This window comes from Microtus ochrogaster, linkage group LG1 (genome assembly GCF_000317375.1).
Source record: "Microtus ochrogaster isolate Prairie Vole_2 linkage group LG1, MicOch1.0, whole genome shotgun sequence".
In the NCBI taxonomy this organism is placed as follows: Eukaryota; Metazoa; Chordata; class Mammalia; order Rodentia; family Cricetidae; genus Microtus; species Microtus ochrogaster.
In genome coordinates this window covers 57,939,553-57,960,481 of record NC_022027.1, presented here as the reverse complement: position 1 = coordinate 57,960,481, position 20,929 = coordinate 57,939,553, and the positions used below count along the sequence as shown (strand labels likewise).

Below are 20,929 nucleotides of genomic sequence, written 5' to 3'. Positions count from 1 at the left end.
GTCCTGGTGGGGGTCACTGGTCAGCCAGTACAGCAAAGTGATAAGCTCCAGGTTCAGTGAGAAGCACTGTGCCTAAACAAACAAACACGCACACACACACACACACACACACACACACACACACACACACACACACATACATACATACAAACAAACAAAGACGGAGAATGTTATAAGAAATCCAGTGTTGGGCTGGAGAGATGGCTCAGGGGTTCTTGGCAGCTCTTCCAGAGGACCTGAGTTCAATTCCCAGCAACCACTTGGTGGCTCACAGCCATCTGTAATAAGATCTGGTGTTCTCTTCTGACCTGCAGGCACACATGGAGGCAGAATGTTGTATACATAATAAATAAATCTAAAAAACAAATAAATAAACCTTAAAAAAAAAAGGAAAGAAAGAAATCCAGTGTTGACTTCTGGTGTACACAAATGCATATGCTTATGCCACACACACACACAATGGTGTGTGGTGTGCACATGTGTGTAGGAACCCATGCTTATAATCTCATTATTAAGGGGTTAGAGGTAAGGGTTCAAATTTGAGGACAGCCTAAGTTACACAGCAAGGCTTATCTAAAAAAATTTTTTCTCATGCATACTTTACCACATTACTAAGAAAACAATTGGTACTGACGAGTTGGCTCAGCAGTTAAGAGCACGTGTTGCTCTTGCAGAAGACACAGATCCAATTCCCAGCACCTGTATGTTAGGTTACAACGCTCTGTAACTCCAGTCTCAGGAGTCCTAATACACCCTCTTCTGATCTCCAAGGGTACTAGGCACACATGGAGTGCACATATATGCATGTGTGCAGGCGAAACACTTGTATGTTTTATAAATTTTTTGTTTCTTTGTTTTGTTTTTCGAGACAGTGTTTCCCAGTAGTTAGGGAGCCTGTACTGGAACTTGCTTTGTAGACCAGGCTGGCCTTGAACTCACAGAGGTCCGCCTGCTTCTGCCTCCCAAGTGCTGGGATTAAAGGTGTGCGCCACCACCTGGCTAGTTCTTTTATCATTTATGAATCTGCAATTCTTTCTCCAGTCTTGAGTTCTCTTCATTCCTCCACTAGGGTCTCAGCCCAGGATAATCTCCCGGCTTTCGACACCTCAGTGCTGAGATTACAGGTTTGTGCCACCATGCCTGGCTTTTCCTGGTGACTTTTAAAGCAAGTTGAGTACAAAATATAGGATTCTTTTATACTAATTCACATTTCATTTCCTCATTAACTTCTTGTATTAAGGTGACCTATTTGTTACAATTGACACAATATTGATACATCATTAAAAGTTCATAGTTGACATTATAGTTTATTCTTTGTGTTGTGCAATGAGAAATGTGTGAGGACATATGTCCATCTTTATGGCATTAGACAAAATATTTCAACTATCCTAAAAGTCTTCTGTGCTCCACTTCTCAAGTGCAGTTATTAAAGGTGTGCCTCACTATGTCAGGCTATTTTGCTTTGTTCTTTACTTTTTAGTAAGCACAAATCACACTGGTCAAAATTTAAATATAAAGTCAACTTTACATTCCACAGATAAACCTCAATCAGTTGTGATATATTATTCTTTATATACAGAGACAGTATTTCATATTTCAAAAAAATTTGGAAAATGAGCATTCTATTGACTGAACAATTCCAATTCCAAAATGAGAAGCCCGAAACTCTTTAAGCATCATGTTGGCACTCATTAAAAGTTTTGGGTTTTGGATTAAGAATGTTAGTCCAAAAACCACAGAGAAACCCTGTCTGAAAAAAAAAAAAAAAAAAAAAAAAAAAAAAAAAGAATGTTAGTCCTACATGTTAAACTTAATTGCTAAAACATATTTTTTTAAGATTATCTTAAATATCACCATAGAACCTTCATCCAGCAACTGATGGAAAGAGGCAGAGACTCACATCGAAGCAATGAACTGAGCTCCCAAAGTTCAGTTGAAAAGTGGAAGGAATGAGAATATGAGCAAAGAGGTCAAGAAAATGATGGGTTCACCCACTGAAACAGTTTATTTGAGCTAATAGGAGCTCACCAACTCCAGACAGACTGGGAAGGAACAAGCATAGGATCAAACTAGTCCCTCAGAGTGTGGGTGACAGTTACATGGCTGGGGCAGACTGAGGGGCACTGGCAGGGCACCAGGATTTATCCCTACTGCATGTACTGGCTTTTTGGGAACCTGTTCTCTTTGGATGAATACCTTTGCTCAGCCTAGATATAGTAGGGAGGGCCTTGAACCTTCCAAAAAGCAATGTGCCTTACCCTTTCTGAAGATTGGATGGGGGTGGGATGGGAGAGTATGTGGAGAAAATGGGAAGAGGGAAGGGAGTAGAAAATTGGATTCGTATTTTTTTTAATCTAATACATTTTTTTTAAAAAAAATCATGAAAAATATTAGTTTGTTATTTTCTTGTAATGTCTTTGACAAGTTAGGATACCAATGTTATGATGTTGGGAATGAGCTGTAGAAATACTTCAATTTTCTGTATAAGTTCATGTAGATTTTTAAAATCATTTTTCTTAAATGTTTAGTGGATTTTCAGTAGAGCCATGTAAGTCTGAAATCTTTAAGAGATTTTAATTTAGAAGTTGAATGTTTTTTAATAGGTATAGAATTATTTGCCTATTTCTTCTTGAGTAAGTTAAGTTTGTGCTTTCAATGAATCCATTTATTTAGACTAAGTTGAATTCATTGGGAAAATGTTCATAATATAATAGCTTTTGTTACCCTTTCAGTACACATTTCCTTCATCTGTGATGATCTCAGACATTTCTGGTTTTCTAACTTAGTTTGCCCAGTGACTTCTAAGTTTTATTGACCTTAAAGAATCAGGTCTTGTTGCTCGTTTCACAGCATTTTGGTATTTATCTCCCTCCTTCTAATTACTTTGGGTTTCATTTTCTCTGATTTTTCTAGTTAGCTCCTTCCTTCCTTCCTTCCTTCCTTCCTTCCTTCCTTCCTTCCTTCCTTTCTTTTTGAGACAGGGTTTCTCTGTAGCCTGTCCTGGAACTCACTCTGTAGACCAGGCTGGCCTAGAATTCACAGAGATCCGCCTGCCTCTGCCTCCCGAGTGCTGGGATTAAAGGCATGCACCACCACCACTTCATTTTTTCTAGTTTTTTAAGATGAACACTAAAGTCACTCATATGTGATCTATTTCCTAATAATGACTTAATAGTATCCCACAATTTTGAAATTCTTTATTTTCATTTTCAACTAGTTCAAAAATACTACTTTTGATTGATTCTTTGACATATAAAAATAAGCTGTCCACTTTCCAAATATTCAGAACATTTTTCACATAGTTAATTTCTAGATAACTTAATTCACTGTGGTCAGAGAACATACTTGTTTCATTGCCCAGGTATTCGAGGTTAGTAAATGTTCTTTGTACACTGAGGTTTAAAGAGGGCAATGGATCCCCTAGACCTGGAGTTACAAATGGTTGTGAACCACCATGCAGGTGGTGAGACTTGAACCTTGGCACTCGGCAAGCGTAAGTAATCTATACCACCAAGCCACTCTCAAACCCCCTGAAACATCCTTTTGATGACTTCATTCCTTCATCAGTATAAAATAATTCTCTTACTCTTTGGCAATAACCTTTACTACGAAATCTGCTACAAGAGAAAGTGTTGGTGGAGTAAGAGTTTTAGATTTGTATGTGTTCATACATGAGGTGAGTCAGGAGAGAAGCCCATATGATGCAGTATGTTAACATGCTCTCAGTATGGCATCTACCACAAAGCCATATAGGTATATTTATGAAATAATTAGTCTGAGAAGACTCTGGTTTCTAAAGTATTTACATGATTTCCACTTGTCCTAGGTCATACCAGCAAGAGTTTACAGTCTTGAATTCCATTATCCATTCTAGCAAATTATTTATGAGGTTTCTTACAATGGCTGTTTTAGGTCTCCTGAACACTGTTTAAGCCTTGGGTTTCCATTTTTTTTTCTCACTTTCAGATTTCGTTTCCTTCTATTTAGTAAAATCTGAATCCACCAAGATTCCTTCAACTTCATTTCAATAAATGCATAGTTACCTGCAACTGCAAGCCCTATTTCCTCCTCTCCCCCTCTTGTGGTCTTGTTTCTTGAGACAGGATTTCTCTGTAGCTTTTGGAGCCTGTCCTGGAATTAGCTCTTGTAGACGGGGGGGGGGGGGGGGGGGGGGGGGGGGGGTTCGAACTCACAGAGAAAGATCCACCTGCCTCTGCCTCCCGAGTGCTGGGAAAGGTGTGCACCACCGTCCGGCTTGTGTTTTTCTTATAGAAAAGTCTTTTCTATGCTAAAACTAAATATCCCATATCTGGATGTGACTTGGTTGTCTTACTATTCTAAGGGACAGTACCCTTCTCGGCTGTACTAGGAAGACTTAACTCCCATTGGCTTGGGCTGTTCATGTCTCCCATCTAAGAACAATGTCAACACCACACTGCCCTTTCAGCTCCCACTGTTCTCCACAAACCTCCTCAGTAACCTGCAGATACCATCTCTACTCCATCAGCTCTCTATTCCTCCACGTGTGAGCTTCCTCACCTTCCACCTACCTCACTGTGGCTAACGATCATCTTTCTTTTCAGCTTGACTTTTAAGAGAGCACGTAGTTTAATAGCTACAGTCCTGGGAAGGCTAAGATGTTGATTTGAGCCTGAGGGCCAACTTTTTAGTTCCAAAACACATCATCTACACAGGGGCTGCAACTTCACGTGGCTTCAGAAACCAGAGGTAAGGGGAATCTCAAGAGTCTCACCTGAAGTGAACAGCTCTAGATGGTTGACATCACACAGGATTCTGGGTCCAGTACCGCCAGGTGAGTTTTCTACGCACGTTGTGAAGCCCTTTTTTCTTTTAAACTTATCGTTTTTCAGTCTTAAGGCTAGCAACTAGTTCGTCCTCCCCCAAACCTGTGTGGGCCAAAACATAAGAATGTTTGTCTGTGGATTATAGGCTGGCTGCTTGTCTGATAGACATGTCCTCTCCTCAACCGGGCATTAAGGGACCCTAGGATAAGCTCCAGGCCTCCCTTCTACCTTGAGGCGTCAGGCTCTGGGACGGTCCGCAGCACGCGCCCAACGTCCCGTGACGCCCCAGCCACCGAGGCTGGACCCGGCGAAAGCGGTCGTAACTCCGGCCAGCGGAAGCAACGGGGCGAGGTTAGGGCCAGAAGGCGACCGCCCCTCTCCGCTCCTCTCCGGAATCTGACACCCGCGGGACTGCAGCTTCTGCGCCTGCGCGTCCTGCTTCGTCGGGGCGGGGCCGCGGCGTAGCGACGCAACCTGCTCTCGGTTTACGTCACGGCGCGGGCGGAAGATGGCCGGGTTGTTCTCCAGCAGCTGCTGACCCGGCAGTGCGGAGCCGGAGTCTGGCTCCCGCTGCCACTGAGTGGCCGCCGCCATGTCACTGCTGCAGTCTGCGCTGGACTTCCTGGCAGGTCCTGGTTCTCTTGGTGGAGCTGCCGGCCGTGACCAGAGTGACTTCGTGGGGCAGACGGTGGAACTGGGCGAGCTACGTCTGCGGGTGCGGCGGATCCTAGCCGAAGGTGAGGTGTAAGGCGTCTCCAGGCCGCCGAAGGCTGGAGCAGCCAGGGAGGGTCGCTGCTGGGGTGTGGTTCAAGTCAGGGCGCGCGAGGGTCACCACTGTGGGCAGGGGCAGCTAGAAAGATCGTGTCCAGGGTATGAATCAAGTCTGGGCCCGGGAGAATCACTAATACAGTGTGGGTCAGCTCAGGGCCGCGGAGAGTCCTGTGGGCAGAGTCAGTGGGAATAGTCACTGTTGGGATGTGGACCAGGTCATCACTGTGGAGAGACTGGGGTATGAATCAGGTCGGGGTGGGGCCTGGCAGGGAAGGGTGACCACAGGGCCTCTGTTAGGGCCTTTGGAGATGATTGCTAAGGGTAGGCTGCGTCTGGGTTAAACACTTCCTGGAGGGTAGAGTTCGTACAAGGGTCATGCTAGCAGGTGGTTGTCCGGTAAAGGAGGCCTGGGCCTGAAGGGACCACCTCTGTCTGGGGCCAAGGCTGTGACTGGGGCTGAAAAAAAAAAAGTTTAAAAAGGTTGAAAGGTGGAGTTAGGAGTTGAGCCCAGTCACTTTGGGGTCATAAGCTAATTATTCTTTGTATTATATCCAGGGTTGCTTTTGCATCAAGGAGACTGTCTCGAGATTGCAGTGCTCGTGTTGCTGAGTTCTGGGGATCTCTACAGTCCATAGCTATCGCCCCTGCTCGGTGAGGGAGAGGATAGATAGGGCTTCATTTTCTCTTATAGCCTTAATGTTTGCCTCACCTCTTGACGTCTTATAAGTTACAGGAAGCAAAGCCAGTAGGTGTAACCTTCAAAAACTGTGCTTGGTAGACAATGCCGTAGTCTTGTGTCTTCCTGAACATCCTCTCTGTTCCTCACACAGGATCTGCAATTGGTATGTGGGGAATCCTGTTCTCTCTTCTGTGATTTCTCCCCCCCCCCCTTTTTTTTAAATTAGTGTGTATGGACGCCTGCCTGTATCTCGGCAACATCTGTATGTATTGCCTGCTGAGGCCAGAAGAAGGCATTGGATCTCCTAGAACTGGATAGACAGTTGTTAAGCTCGGCGTGGGTGCTGGGAATCTACCGTTGTCCTCTCCTCTGCAAGAGCAGCAATGCTCTTCACTTCTGAGCCATTTCTGTGCCTCCCCCCGCCCACCATCATTACCTTGGAGTGTGCCAGGTCTCACTAGCTGTGAAATTTACCTGCCAAACATTGTTATGTTCTGCCAAATTGCTTCAGGGAGAAAACTGGCCTGACCCAGTCTGAAGTAGCTCTCAGGTTTGAGGCCGTCTGTGGTGGGAGGTGGTCCTGATTGGCAGGAGAGGGAGGTTTGTGTAAAGCAGGAAGCTTACCCAGACCACACAGAACCCAAGATGAAAAACCAGGAAGTGTGGGCAGCCACTGTCTGTGCCTAGCAGCTCATTCTGCTCTCTGGCCCAGACAGGAATAAAAATAATCAGGGCAATTGTAAGCCGTAGATTTCTTCCTTTTAAACTTAATATGCTATTTTCAGTTTTTTTTCTGGATTGAGACAGTAAGAAATCTGTAGTATTTTACATAGATTATTTAAATGAGTTTTCTGAACAGCAGCCTTAGACCATGGGCCATTGGGATTCAAGCTAAAAGAATATAATAATGAAAGGGTTTTGTTTGTTTGTTTGTTGTTTTGGTTTTTTGAGACAAGGTTTCTCTGTGTAACAGCCCTAGCTGTCTTGAACTAGCTCTTGTAGACCAGGCTGGTCTCACAGAGATCCTCCTACCTCTGCCTCCCGAGTACTGGGGTTAAAGGCGTGGGCCACCACTACCTGGCATAATGAAGGTTCTTAACGTCACAATTCTTTGAGTTCTGAAAGGGATGTTCCCAGACAGGTTGAGAAAAATTTCTATAGTCAAATATATTGCTATGTCTCTAAGTAAATGAATAAATATTCTCATTGTAGGCAAATTACACCTATCAGTTTATGTCAGATTTTGTCACAGAGGAGTTTATGATACACCACACTTTGTTGTCATAGTTTTTTTTTTTATCAATTTGATACTTGAGTGTGAAATAAGTTGTTAGGCAAAACCATAAAGCTAGATAGCTTTCTATTCATTTTGGAACTTGTTCTAAGTCTTCACTAATTTTTTCTTTTTAATTTATGTGTATGACTGTGCCTGTGATTATGCACTGTATGTGTCCATGGTACCTATCGAGGTCAGAAGAGGGCAGCCAATCCCCAGGAACTAGAATTAAGAAAGATTGACCAACTATGTGGCTGCCTGGAACTGAACCCGGGTCCTCTGCAAGGGTGCTTTTAACTGCTGGACCAAATCTCCCGCATCTGATTTTTTTGTATCTTGTTTTTGTACCTTGTAGCCTTCCTAAATTAGTTATAGTTCAGTTGTTTTTCTTTTCTCATTCTTTTTTGAGCTGGGAGGGGTTGGCATGTCATGGCTAACATGTAGTCAGAGCAATCGCTTCTTTGCTTCCACAATGCAGTTTCTTGGGAATTGTGCTTGGGTTGTCAGCTAGGTGGGAAGTTCCTTCATCTACTGAGCCATCTTGCCAGTTTGCCTTTTTTCTTCTGTTTTCTTCATTTCACTTCTTTCCTCCCCTCTTTTTCTCTGTATTATTTTCTTTTTGAGATTTTACCAAATTTGCTACATGAAAGATCATTTTAATCTACAAGTGAAAACATCTTTACTTCTTTTGTGATGTAGATGCCTTTGATTTTGTTCTTTGTCTGATTTCATTGGCAAAAGACTCGTGTATAATACTGAGTATCAGCGATGTGAATGTGCACCTTGGCCTTCTTCCTGTTCTCATTTTACCACTAACACTGCTGCTGTTGGTCCTTTAGGGACTTTGTTTTATAAGGTTGAGGAAGTTTCTTTCTAGTCTTGGTTTGCTGGCAGTTTTAAATTTTATGACAGAACTGTCTGTTTAAATGAAGCATTGGGGAGGCTGAGGTAGAGAATGTAAATTCAGAGCCAACATAGCAAGATCCTGTTTTGAAAAGCCAAAATATTACAAGCTTACTGAATTCTTTAATCCATCTTTATGAGTGATACTGGTCAGTTTTTTTCTCTTTGGATGTCAGGAGAGCATAGTCCACTTTCTTCCTCTGGGTGTTGACATTTTTTCTGTTTACATTAGCTTTACTTAGTGTTGATAATCCAGATAGAATTCGTCAGTATTACTTACTTGTTTTCAGGATACTTGCTTTTGGTTTCCTGTTTCTTTCTATTTGCTGATCTGACTTACATTTTCCCTCCCTATCTCTGAGCAGAAGGTATAAAGGGCTGTGGCATAGAAATTGGGCTGCAGTTTTTGTAGGAAGCAATTACTATCTATGGCCAAAATTTGGTTTGTATTTTATTCAGTAAAGGTATTTCTAAGTTTAAGTCATAGCACTAGGGGGAAAAAAAGTCATAGCACTGACTGACAATTTTTTTTTTCAGGAGGGTTCGCATTTGTTTATGAAGCTCAAGATCTGGGAAGTGGCAGAGAGTATGCATTAAAGGTAATAACTAATGATGGGTTATTTTATGGAGATTTTAGTTTTTTATAAAGATATCTTAGGCTATTTTCAAGGATGCATCTCTGTTATTATGTGTGTATCAAGCAGTTTCAATCTGTTAATCCTTGTTTCCTCCATGTTCTCAGGGCTTGCCTTTATGCCCACAGCTCCACCTTACATTGAGAATTCTCTTGGCAGCTTCCTCTTCTACCTGGGAGCTGGTCCACTTTGGAGGGAGGAGTAGGGGTGACACCGTATAGATTTCATCTGTTCTGCTCTACATTCAAAACAAGGGTCAGGAATTTGAAGAATTCAGAAGCTACTTACCAAATTTACATTCATAACTTGCCTGTAAATAGGATTAAAGTAATGTGGTAGGAAGTGGTCTCTAGATCTTGATGCCCAATTAGGCAGCTCTGAATTTTTTGCCCTGAGACATAGCAGTAGGTCCAGCTCTGCTTTGATAGTCAAACAGGGGTGTCCTCTCTTGGCAAGTGGGGCATAGCCAGTGGACCCCCAGACCAGGCTGGTTTTGGCAGTACACACTGTATGCCTATTTTTTCTGAGGTATACTCTGTCTCCTTGTTTGTCTTGTTTTACTCTGGCCTCCTTTTACTTTTTCTTGGGTCTTTGGAGTATAAAGGTCATTCAAGTCTTCTAAACTTCTATGAGATCGGATGTTCAAATGCAGGTAAATAGCCGGGCGGTGGTGGCGCACGCCTTTTATCCCAGCACTCGGGAGGCAGAGGCAGGCGGATCTCTGTGAGTTCGAGACCAGCCTGGTCTACAGAGCTAGTTCCAGGACAGTCTCCAAAGCCACAGAGAAACCCTGTCTCGAAAAACCAAAAAAAAAAAAAAAAATGCAGGTAAATGGTGTACTATGCTCCCTGAGACTCAGTGTCTCTCAGAAACTGCCTATAATCTCCAGGATGTTTTATCTGTTAAGCAGAAGGTAAACAGACCTCAATCTTCTTGTGTGCTATTCTCTGACAGAGATTATTATCCAATGAAGAGGAAAAGAACAGAGCCATCATTCAGGAAGTTTGCTTCTTGGTATCCTTTTCCTGGGACTAAGAGTTATTGCCATCACTAAATGTGTCAGGTTTGACACAGTTCCTGGGAGACTCCTGTGATAAGTTAAAAAAAAAAAAATCAGCCTTTTGCTTTTATCAGATTTCCAGATTTCTCATGCAAAGGATTTTTCTCACAGTTGAAGTAGAAGTTTCCTAGGTGTTGGGAAGAGGGTTGCCTTTGAAGTCTTCATGCCAAACAGATGGGTCAGTTATCACAAGGAGAGTCCCACTTTGCCCCTCTAATGACCTGGGCAAGAACTAGTGGATGCTACCATATCAGTGGGCATGAGTGTACACCCTGCTTGCTCTCCTCACCCTGTACATACGGTACTTGACGGGACCTTTCTTGCCTTTTCTCTTCTACTACATGTTAAGGCATAGTCTTTACTGCAGATAGATAGGATTTGCTTCCTTTTCTTTTTCGGATGTACTGTCTGATACCCCAGTGAGTGCCTGAGTTTTGAGTGGGTACAGTCACTCCTGACCATCTTCCTGTTGTGGAACACGGAGGGCTTCTGCCTGTGTCTCTGGCCTGCTCATATTTAGCATTCCACTAGCTTCCTGCCACAATTTTCACCTTCTCGCTGTCCTTACTTGCCCCTCCCTCATCATTTTGTTCAGCCTATGTGTGCTGAGGCATAAGGCAGTGTGAGTATCATGACTTTGGTTTCTTAACACTTATGAATGTTTATTTTTAAGTGCACAGAGTTGTTTTCATACTTACTGATATCTTCTTTAACAAGACATGCAGAAAAAACTTTCCGGCCACCCCAACATTGTTCAGTTCTGCTCTGCAGCGTCCATAGGAAAAGAGGAGTCAGACACCGGGCAGGCTGAGTTCCTCCTGCTTACAGAGCTCTGTAAAGGTAAAGTGCCTTGAAGTTTAAGTGTTTTCCGACATGTTTGATGGTAGTTAAATACTCCCAAGACGTTCTGAAAATACATTGGTCTTGGCTGAAAGAAGCAAACAACTATCCACTGGTATTGGTGTTATTTGGAATATGCTTTTGTGTGTCCTTCATTGATTATAGGTTCTTAGTTTGTTTGTATGTTTTGAGACAGTTTTACTATGTAGGTCTGGTTGGCCAGGCTAGACTTGAAATCACAGATACCTACCTCTGCCTCCCAAGAGCTGAGATTAAAGGTGTGTGCTGCCATACCTGGCCTACCTACCTCTGCCTCCCAAGAGCTGAGATTAAAGGTGTGTGCTACCATACCTGGCCTTAGGCTTTAGATTCTGAAGAGCAGGGTCTCATCATGTCCTTCTCCTGAAAAAGGATAGGCAGGCATGCAGTGGAACCTCAATGTCCTCATATGTGAACTGGAAAGGATCAACACAGGCCCATAAGTGGCATGTCCTTAGATAGTGCAAATAGTGCTTTCTTTTGAGGAATGGAGGAAGCCCTTAGCTGGCTTGCAGCCTTATCCAAGTCAAACCTAAGAAAGCATCAGGAAGACTCTTTGATCCACTGATAGGACACACCTCAGATAGATCCATAGGGACAGAATGGTTGCTTAAGTGACTATGGGTAATGCCTGAAGTTAGTCTTTCCCTTGCTGGGTGTGATATTGCACTCCTGCAATCCTAACAATAGGGAGTTGAACCCCATATTCTGGCTATGAAGTGGAATTGACCACTCAAAAATAGCAAAGTCCATCACAGAGCTCCACTGCTGAATGTCTGCCAAAATGCTGTCATTCCCAGTGTGGTCTGGACTGTGTGATGCCTATGCTGAGGGAAAACTATGGTACAACTGGCTGCTTATGTGTCCACCTGAGCAGTGAGTGTTGGGACAGAAGAGGCCCAGAGAGGAAAAGGAGCTTGCCACACGTGACCATCTGAGTTCTGTCCTTAAGACACACATGGTGAGAGGACAGCTACCACAAGTTGTCCTCCGACCTGTGTGCGTTGTCACCACACACCCACGTGAAATTTTTAAAGATGTAATAAAAAATAAATGAGGATTTTACCTGCCTGTTTGTATATGTGCCACACATGTGTTAGTGCCTATGATGGTCCGAAGAGAATATCAGGTCCCCTAGAACTGGAGTTATGGATGGTTTAACCACTATGTGAATCCTAGGAAACAAACCCAAGTCCTCTTCAAGAGTAATAGGTGCTCTTAACTGTTGAGCCATCTCTCCAGCCCCAAAATAAATGAACTTTAAGATAGTCTTGTGGCTTATTATGGTGGCATATGTATATGCTTTCAAAAAGGCAAGTTTTTGTAATTCTGTATCAAAACAATAAAAATCTCTTAATTCTTACCAAGAATGAGTTATCAAATGCACCAGTTAAAATTTGCATTATGATCAGTCTCACATAGAGCTTAGGTGGACAAACCTGCTCCTGCCCCTTGGAGCCTGCCCGTGTTTCACCAAGGTCCACTGTTCGTCTGGATTTGTAAATAGGTTCTGCAAATCAAGTGTGTTGGGAGCAGAAATAGTTTAATCCTGCAAGAGTTAGAAGCCAGCATGGACCTACCAGCAAGCCATGGCGTAGTTCTGGACCAGGGGACTGTGGTGAGGCATTGTAGTGAGGGTCAGAGTTTCTGCTCTGCCTCTGCTGTGCTGTGGATATAAGCCTAGAACTTCCGGTTTGTGATCATTCTTTCAGTGACCTTGGTCACTGCCTCTGTCTTAGCTGCTAGAACTTTTCCCTCTGCCTTCAAAGCTTTCTCATATGATGGTTTTTGCTTCTTATTTTGTCCCAGGGATGCTTCAAACCATTTCCTTCCCCTACCCTCCCTGGAGCAGGGGTAGTTCTCATACCCAGAGTTACAAGGACCCCCTTTTATTTGCCTTCCTACAGAAGTTTAAGGAGTGACTAGAGTGGCACTGACTGGGTATACACCCTGACTAAGGCCTTAGAAATGCCACTTCCACCTGGGCTGCCATACACAGAGACAGACTAAACCTGTAAACAAGTAAAGTATAGTATTCTGAACCCCAGGGTGAATAAATTCACTTGTCTTCTTTAGGACAGCTGGTGGAGTTTCTCAGGAGAGTTGAATGTAAAGGCCCTCTGTCCTGCGACAGCATTCTGAAGATCTTCTACCAGACATGCAGAGCAGTGCAGCATATGCACAGGCAGAAACCACCCATCATCCACAGGGATCTCAAGGTACCAGCTGGGTTACGTTGCTGGCTGTATGTCTTCACACTCTGTTCTCCTACTAGTCCTTGTGCCCCTCATGCTTGGTCAGCTATTTGCTCAGCTATTGTCCAGTCATTCTAAGCTTCTCAGTTGCCTTTGCTCACAGAATTGCTGCCATGGTGCAGTTCTGACCTTGGTGGGGAATCACTTACATGAAAAAACTTCTATTGTGCATCTCCAGCTATGGGCGGTGTGAGTGTACCACAGCCTAGTTGAGGGTGGCACCTGCCTGTCTGAATTACTGTGTTTTTTTTTTAACTGGTGTAGCCGGGCTGAGGAGTATAGTCATTTGAGTTTCTTTCACCTTTTTCTGTTATTAATGAAGTTGAGTATTTATAGCTACCAGCACCTTATTCTTCAGTTTCTTTTTATTTTGCTTTTTCCCCATTTATTCTTTTCCCTTTGCTTATATATTTGACTTACTAGAATTCCTGGTATATTATTGAATAAAACCTTTAAAGTTGTATTGCCATAGCCTAGTGTTCATTCCCCTGTTGTGTCTATTAAAAAAAAAAAAATCTAAAACTGGGTTGTTGAGATGGCACAGCAGGTGAAGGCATTTTCTACCCAGCTTGATGTTTTAGCTACTTTCCTACTGTTGTGAAGAGACGCCAAAACCAAAGCAACTTAGAGAAGAAAACATTCAGTTCCTTATAGTTTTAGAGGTAAGTCCATGACCATCATGGTGAGGAGCATGACAGCAGACAGGCAAGCAGGTGTGATGTAGAACAGAATAAGAACTTAACTTTACATCCTGGTCCTCAAGTTGGAGGCAGAGGTAATCATGGGGAAAGACTGGGAATAACAGAATTTTGAAACCTGAAAGCCCATCCCCTCTGACACACCTCCTCCAACAAGGCCACACCCCCTAACCCTTCCCAAAACAGTTCTACCAATTAGAGACCAAGCCTTCAAACCTTTGGAGCCTGTCCTGGAACTAGTTCTTTTAGAACTCACAGGATCCACCTGCCTCTGCCTCCCGAGCGCTGGGATTAAAGGCGTGCACCACCACCTCCCGGCCGCCAATTTCATTTAAACCACCACATCTGACAACTTTGAGTTGATTTTTAGGCTCCATGTGATGAAAGGAGAGAACTTGCTCTCTCTGACATCCACAGATATGCTGTAGCATGCATACACCTCTTTACACATACAAAAAAATCATTCATTCATTCTTTCTTTCTTTCTTTTTTCTTTCTTTCTTTCTTTAGACTTGAAGACAATGTGGTTATTGGTGGTGGTAGGTGGATGTGTGTTTAAAAAGTGAATATAAAGAATAAAATTAGTGGAGAATCAATCAGTCACCTATCCACTGAGGTGTCTGCACAGGTGAAGCCTGTAGCCTTCTACTTCAGGAGCCCCAAGAGCTGGCTGCCCCGTAGTCACTGTGTGCTGTGAAACAGGCACATCAGTGTGGCAGATCTGACTTGTGCAGCAGCCAGTGCCTGCTGTCAGTGATCACGTTCTTGGTCCCCTTGATGCTACACAGTTTGTTTTCTGGACTGGTGGGTGTCATTTGAATGTACCTGTACCTGTGCATTCTTTTGCGCCTGGCTTTTGCTCAGTGTTATGTTCAGTTCCATCTGTATTTCTGTGTAGTCTTATCTCATGGACTATAGATTGTGGGACTTTCTCAATGTGTAGCTTTTCTTCTGTGAACAACATGGCACATCTGTTTTACCTCCCTTGTTTGTAGCTGACTCTGCTGGCCTGTGTGTCCTGAGAATAGTTCCATCTGGCTCATCTGTGGAGCAAGTGTCCTCTGTGGTTGGAGGGTACAGGCATCTAACCCAGGGTGTTCTGGAGACAAACAAGCTTCATAGTTCTTCCCTTTGCCAGCCTGTGCTATTACATACACTTCAACCTTGACAGATCATACAAGTAGCTATAGTTTATTTGCATTTTCATTTTGCAGGTTCCTACCTCCTTAAAACTCTGAGTTTTATTAGAATTGCTATGACTCTTCATCGTGGTTGATAGACTGTCAACAGAGAGCTAGACTAGGAATGGTAGGTGGCTGGCTGACCTGTGTTGGGACACTCTACTCTGATGAATGCACAGAATACTTAATGTATCTAGAAAGAGGAACAGGATGTCAGTAAAGCTATGTACTGGAATTGGGATTACATGTAATTTTATGAGTCATGGATTTAAAATTTGGCTGGGTGTATTAATGTGTGCCTTTAATCCCAGCATTTGGAAGGCAGAGGCAGGTAGATCTCTGTAAGTTCAGGGCCAGCCTGGTCTATATAATGAGTTCCTGGCCAACCAAGGTTGCAAAGTAAGACCCTATCTTAAAAAAATAAACAAAAAACTCAATTATTTTAAGGGTTTCTATACAGAAAGTCTTTTGTCTATCTTTATTAGATTTATTCTTAAATTAATGTAGATATTAGTAGTATATTTTATTCTTTATCTTCTGACTTTTCATAAGGTTCATTGTCTTTCATTAGGTTATCTGTTTGCTGGGTGGATGTTTTTAACTTTACAAAATTTTATAGTAGCCCCTAGCAGCCAGCAGCCTGGACCTTGATGCAAAGGGTTTTCCTGATAAGGAACTGAACATGACTAATACTCCTATTTGTCTTTGCTGGGGTTTAGGCTCCATGTACACACTAAGTTCATAAGAATCATCCTTTGGCATTTTGCAGGTTGAAAACTTACTGCTTAGTAACCAGGGGACCATTAAGCTGTGTGACTTTGGCAGTGCCACAACCATCTCCCATTATCCTGACTACAGCTGGAGCGCCCAGAAGCGAGCCATGGTGGAGGAAGAGGTGAGGCATGCATTTGAGTCCCCCTCTGAGTCTTCAGGTACAAGTCTGAGTATGACTTTATAAATAAAAATTCTTAGCAGATTCCCTGCTACTGTATCCTGGGAGCATGATCATCTTCCTGGCTTTACTCTGCTAATTTTGTAGCCACAGCTTTAAACAGAATGGATAATTCATTTGATCTCATACTATTGTTATCAACCTACCTTTAAATATCTTCATTCTGTTGATTTCTTAGAATTATTTTTATTGTCTTAAATATACACAACAAGTTTTATTTTAACATTTTAAGTCAGATTTCAGTGGCATTAAGATACACACATTAGGGACTAGAGAGATGGCTCAGAGATTAGGAGCACTGGCTGCTCCTCCAGAGGTCCTGAGTTCCAGTCCCAACTACATGGTTGCTCATAACCATCTATAATGGTGCCCTCTTCTGGTGTGCAGGCATACATGAAGGCAGAATACTATATACATAAATAAATAAATTTTGTTTGTTTGTTTTGAGACAGGGTTTCTCTGTAGTTTTGGAGCCTGTCCTGGAACTAGCTCTTATAGACCAGGCTGGCCTTGAACTCACAGAGATCCGCCTGCCTCTGCCTCCTGAGTGCTGGGATTAAAGGCATGTGTCACCACCACCCAACTGAAATAAACAAATCTTTAAAAAAAAGAAAAAGATACTCATATTATTTTGCAACTATCTCCAGTTTTTTTCTGTTATTCTAAACTTAGAAAAAAAATGTAATGTCATTTGGATGGCTGAAGATGTGGCTCAAAGCATAAGCAAGCACCTAAATTCAATTCCTAGTATAAAATAATTATTTAGAAATATTCTTTCTTGAGAGGCCTGCAGCTTAGTTCAGGTGAAGCCACTTCAAGGCCAGATTGCCTCTCAGGAGAGGACACTTGCTTCCTAGGGATGCATCTGTGGAAGAAGAGGCATAACTACTCTGGTATAATGCCTGTCAGGGACAATTGTATTTAGTGCTTAGCATGATGCAGACCATATTAAAGGCAGGATTTCTGGGCTACTTGGAGCCATGCTTGTTGGACCAAGTGTGTCCTTACCTTTGCAAAGATGATGCAGAATTTCCCTGTTGAGTTTGAAGCCAAAGAAGGATACTTGAAAGCCCTGCCCTTGCTGCTCAGCGTTCGTCCCACTGTATATGCGTTGTCTCAGTTTTCAGTATATCAGAGTTGTCAGTCACCACCCCTGTGAATGAAAACCATTCAGGTCAAGTGTGTATTTGGATCATCAGTCCAGTCTAGTTCCTTTTCTAGTGCCCTGCCTATCTCGGACCTGTGGATACAGTCCTGCGTCCTTTCATTATGCCCGTCTGTTGTGTGTAGAGTTCAGCTCCTTTCTCCTAGCTTCTGGCGTCCTGCAAGTCTCCTTCAGTGCTGATGACTCCTTTTAACCCATCTTTGCTGTCTGCTACTGACTGTAGTACTCTGCTCATCTCTGAAGTTAGGAGCCCGAGAACCTGCTTATATATTTGTTATTTATAAGGTCTTGGATACCATTTTTCCCATGGTCACGATTCAGTAGGTCTATTTTGGTGGAAAATGTCCTAGATTTGCTTCACAAGCATCTGGATTCTTTTGACATTTACCATCTGGTATGGTTTTAATGTGGTTTGTTTCTCCAAACTTATACTGAGCTTAATCCTCATTGTGAGGTATTCATAGTGTAGAATCTTACATCAACTATGGTGTTTAGAAATGGACCCTTTTAGAAAGGATTTAGGATTAGATAAGGTCATCAGGATGGAGCCCAGTGTTTGAATTCTGGTGACTTTCTAAAAAAGACCAGAAGACTTCGTTATTTCTTAGGTTATACAGGCTATCTCCCGACTAGAACTCATCTGGAAGCCTCTTTAGTATTTAGTATTTCCTTTTGCTCATCGTGTAAGCTTTGATCACTCTGAAAGAGGTTTCTCATGCCGGGTATGTTTGTTTACTTTGAGGAAATAAAATAGTCCAGTGGGTTAATACTTTGACTTGATTCCTTTCATTAATCCTGGGTGGCCATGAGAGATTACAATTTCTGTAAGGAAAGTAGTGGTGCAGCATTGCATTGCCGGAGGAGTGTCCAGAGGTCCTTCCAGAACACAGTGAGAGGAAAAGTCACTGTGTTAGCCTTCAGTAGAAATCTTAGAAAGTTGTAGGGTCTCTGTGTAAAATAAAATAAAAAAAAATGCTTATGTCTAACTTCCCCTGAAATATTTTTTTTCTTCAGATCACGAGGAATACCACACCCATGTACAGAACGCCAGAAATTGTAGACCTGTATTCCAACTTTCCCATTGGCGAGAAGCAGGATATCTGGGTGAGGCCTGAGTCCTTCTCTTGCTGGTGCCTGGTCAGTTAGGTCATGGCAGGAGCTACAGAGGCTTCATGTCCCATCAGCTCCCCTCTCTTACTTTCCCTGCCCTTATCAGATGTGACTGCTACCAGAGGTGAATTAACAGAGCAATTGAAGGGGAAGCTGGAAAGATAGATGGCTTAGTGGTTAAGAACACTTGTTCCTCTTGCAGAGAACCCAGGTTCGATTCCCAGTGCCCATATGCTGACTTACAGTCATCTATAACTCCAGTTCAGGTAACCTAAAACCCTCTTCTGGCTTCCAAGGGCAAAAGGCATAACATTCATAAACATAAAATAAATAAATCTTCAAAAAATAATAGAGCGATTGAAGTAACAGCATGACTTTGAGTCTGCACAGGCATCTCATGACAGACAATACAGACAATTTTCACTGCTGTTCTACTTCTGGAGTCTTGAATTCCAGGCCCCGGGATGTCTCTGCAACGGTACCTAATACCCTCTGGGACTGTGTGGTCATCCACAGACATCTACTTTTCTTTCATACCAGTACAGTTGACACAAGAGACCTCTGTGACCTCAGGTCTGTCCCACATGTACAGTAATCAGTCAGTTACAAAAGGATGTCCCTGGGGCATTCTTAGGCTGTCTGTTTGCCAGCTGTGGTGTCAGGAGCCCGACATGCTCACTTCCACCCCTCTGGATAACAGTAGTAGTCACAGATTGTTTTCTTGTGCTTCTAACTGACTGACTAGAAGCGTGGCTTTCCACAAACCCCTCCTGGGGTTAGGAACACACTTGTGTACATTTACTAGTTTTATTATCACAGAGGATATCATAACTGATAATGATGGAGGGATTCATAGAGCCTGTAGGAGAGTAGGTGGGGTCTCACTACTCTACCAAACTGTACCACCCTCTGAGATCTTCTGTCTGCTCAGCTGTCTGAGAGCTCCCATGAATCTTGGCATTTGCATTTTGTGGAGACCTTATGGTTGATCACAACATTGGTCAGGGTCAATCAGTTTAACCCTCATTTCCTCTGTCCTCTCAGAGATTGAGGCCTCTAATCCTGATTTTTGTCTTGGCCTTTCTGGTGACATGCCCCACCTTGAAGCTAAGGAGGCCAGAGGCATTAAATCTCCTTGGAACTGGAGTTACAGGTGGTTGTAAGGTGCCAGACATGGATTCTGGAAGAGCAGTTCTTTTGTCCCCTCTGCTGATGACCTTGGCTCCTGGGTCCCTGCACAGCCTCTCGTGCCCTTTGTAATTGCACAGTCCTCCTACCCTCAGCACTCAGCCTCTGTCCTCCCTGCACGTTCTCATTCCATCGTTAATCTGCCTCTCAGACCCTGCTCTCCGTGTTTTCCCCACAGGCACTGGGATGTATCTTATACCTACTATGTTTCCGGCAGCATCCTTTTGAGGATGGAGCAAAACTTCGGATAGTCAATGGGAAGTACTCCATTCCTGTGAATGACACTCGTTACACAGTCTTCCATGACCTTATTCGTAAGTTCCTGTTGTGAATTTGCTTGATTTAGAAACCTGAGGAAATGAGCTTCCCTGTTGGGTTTTAGGTGCAGCTGCTCATCCTTTGGCCATGTGGTCCCACATTTGCCTCTATAGCTGATGTTCTGACAGCATCTTGGGGGGGGACTTTCTCATGGAGCTGCCACCTGCCCACCCTTTTAGTGAGCTTATGATATTCTGAGTGGCCACTTCTGATAGACCTGTTTAGTTTTTGTAGATATTCTGTCATTCTCTCCTTTGCTTCTGAAGTCAGTACTATGGGTAAAGTATATGATCTTTGTTCTGTAACCTTTTCAATAGCAGGTGGTGCTGTCCTGTGGAGGCCCAGGGCTGTAGGTGATATGGGGCTAAATTGTGTTATTATTTTGCCTTAGGTGCAATGCTAAAGGTCAACCCAGAGGAGAGGCTGTCCATTGCTGAAGTTGTCCGACAACTTCAGGAAATTGCAGCAGCCAGGAATGTGAACCCCAAGGCCCCCATCACAGAGGTAAGGACATTGTGAGGCTCTGTTGTCCATGCCTAGACCTTGAAGGTGTTGTGTATTCATTCTGTCTGTCTGTCTGTCTGTCTGTCTGTCTGTCTCTCTCTCTCTCTCTCTCTAATCTTTTGTGGGTTTTTTGTTTTTTGCTTTGAGACAGGGTCTCTCTGTATAAATTTGGAGCCTGTCCTAGCACTCACTCTCTAGACCAGACTGGCCTCAAACTCATAGAGATCCACCTGTCTTTGCCTCCCGAGTGCTGGGATTAAAGGTGTGCGTCACCACTGCCCAGTGGTATTGTGTATTCTTGGCATTAGCCTGAGGCTCCTTTATCTGTCTAACTGAAGTTACAGCCCTCACAGACTCATGACAGGCACTCCTGTGGGTCCTGGCTCAGATGGTCTCAAACTCTGGAATGCTCACTTAGATGAGCCAAAAGAGTGGTTCTATCATGTCATCTGGTAGGTTTTTTGTTTGGTTTGGTTTTTTTCTGGGTTCAGGTGGTATTTGTTAGTATCTGTATCTCACAGTTTCTGGGGGTGTGGTTTTTTGTTTGGTT

At 43.2% G+C, this 20,929-nt stretch overlaps 2 protein-coding genes across 6 annotated transcripts in view; one reads left to right on the top strand and one right to left on the bottom strand.

Moving 5' to 3' along the window:
• The window catches only part of Tmem175 (transmembrane protein 175), a 20,384-nt gene extending 15,189 nt beyond the window's left edge, over nt 1-5,195 (bottom strand). For 3 of the 4 annotated variants that reach the window (XM_026785052.1, XM_026785053.1, XM_005359672.3), the window contains exons 1-2: nt 5,034-5,195; nt 4,754-4,907 (exon numbers count right to left, since the gene is read on the bottom strand). The gene's annotated coding sequence lies outside the window, so the exon portion shown is untranslated. The other variant, XM_026785054.1, reaches the window with a different exon arrangement.
• A 111-nt stretch (nt 5,196-5,306) lies between these two features.
• Nucleotides 5,307-20,929, top strand: part of Gak (cyclin G associated kinase) — a 50,407-nt gene continuing 34,784 nt past the window's right edge. For both annotated transcript variants that reach the window (XM_013350920.1, XM_005359670.2), the window contains exons 1-9: nt 5,307-5,542; nt 8,972-9,033; nt 10,024-10,083; nt 10,855-10,969; nt 13,085-13,227; nt 15,912-16,037; nt 18,274-18,363; nt 19,736-19,871; nt 20,267-20,379. In XM_013350920.1, the coding sequence (XP_013206374.1) occupies nt 5,398-5,542; nt 8,972-9,033; nt 10,024-10,083; nt 10,855-10,969; nt 13,085-13,227; nt 15,912-16,037; nt 18,274-18,363; nt 19,736-19,871; nt 20,267-20,379 (990 nt within the window). In that variant the 5' untranslated portion in view covers nt 5,307-5,397. The remainder of the gene's footprint in view (nt 5,543-8,971; nt 9,034-10,023; nt 10,084-10,854; nt 10,970-13,084; nt 13,228-15,911; nt 16,038-18,273; nt 18,364-19,735; nt 19,872-20,266; nt 20,380-20,929) is intronic.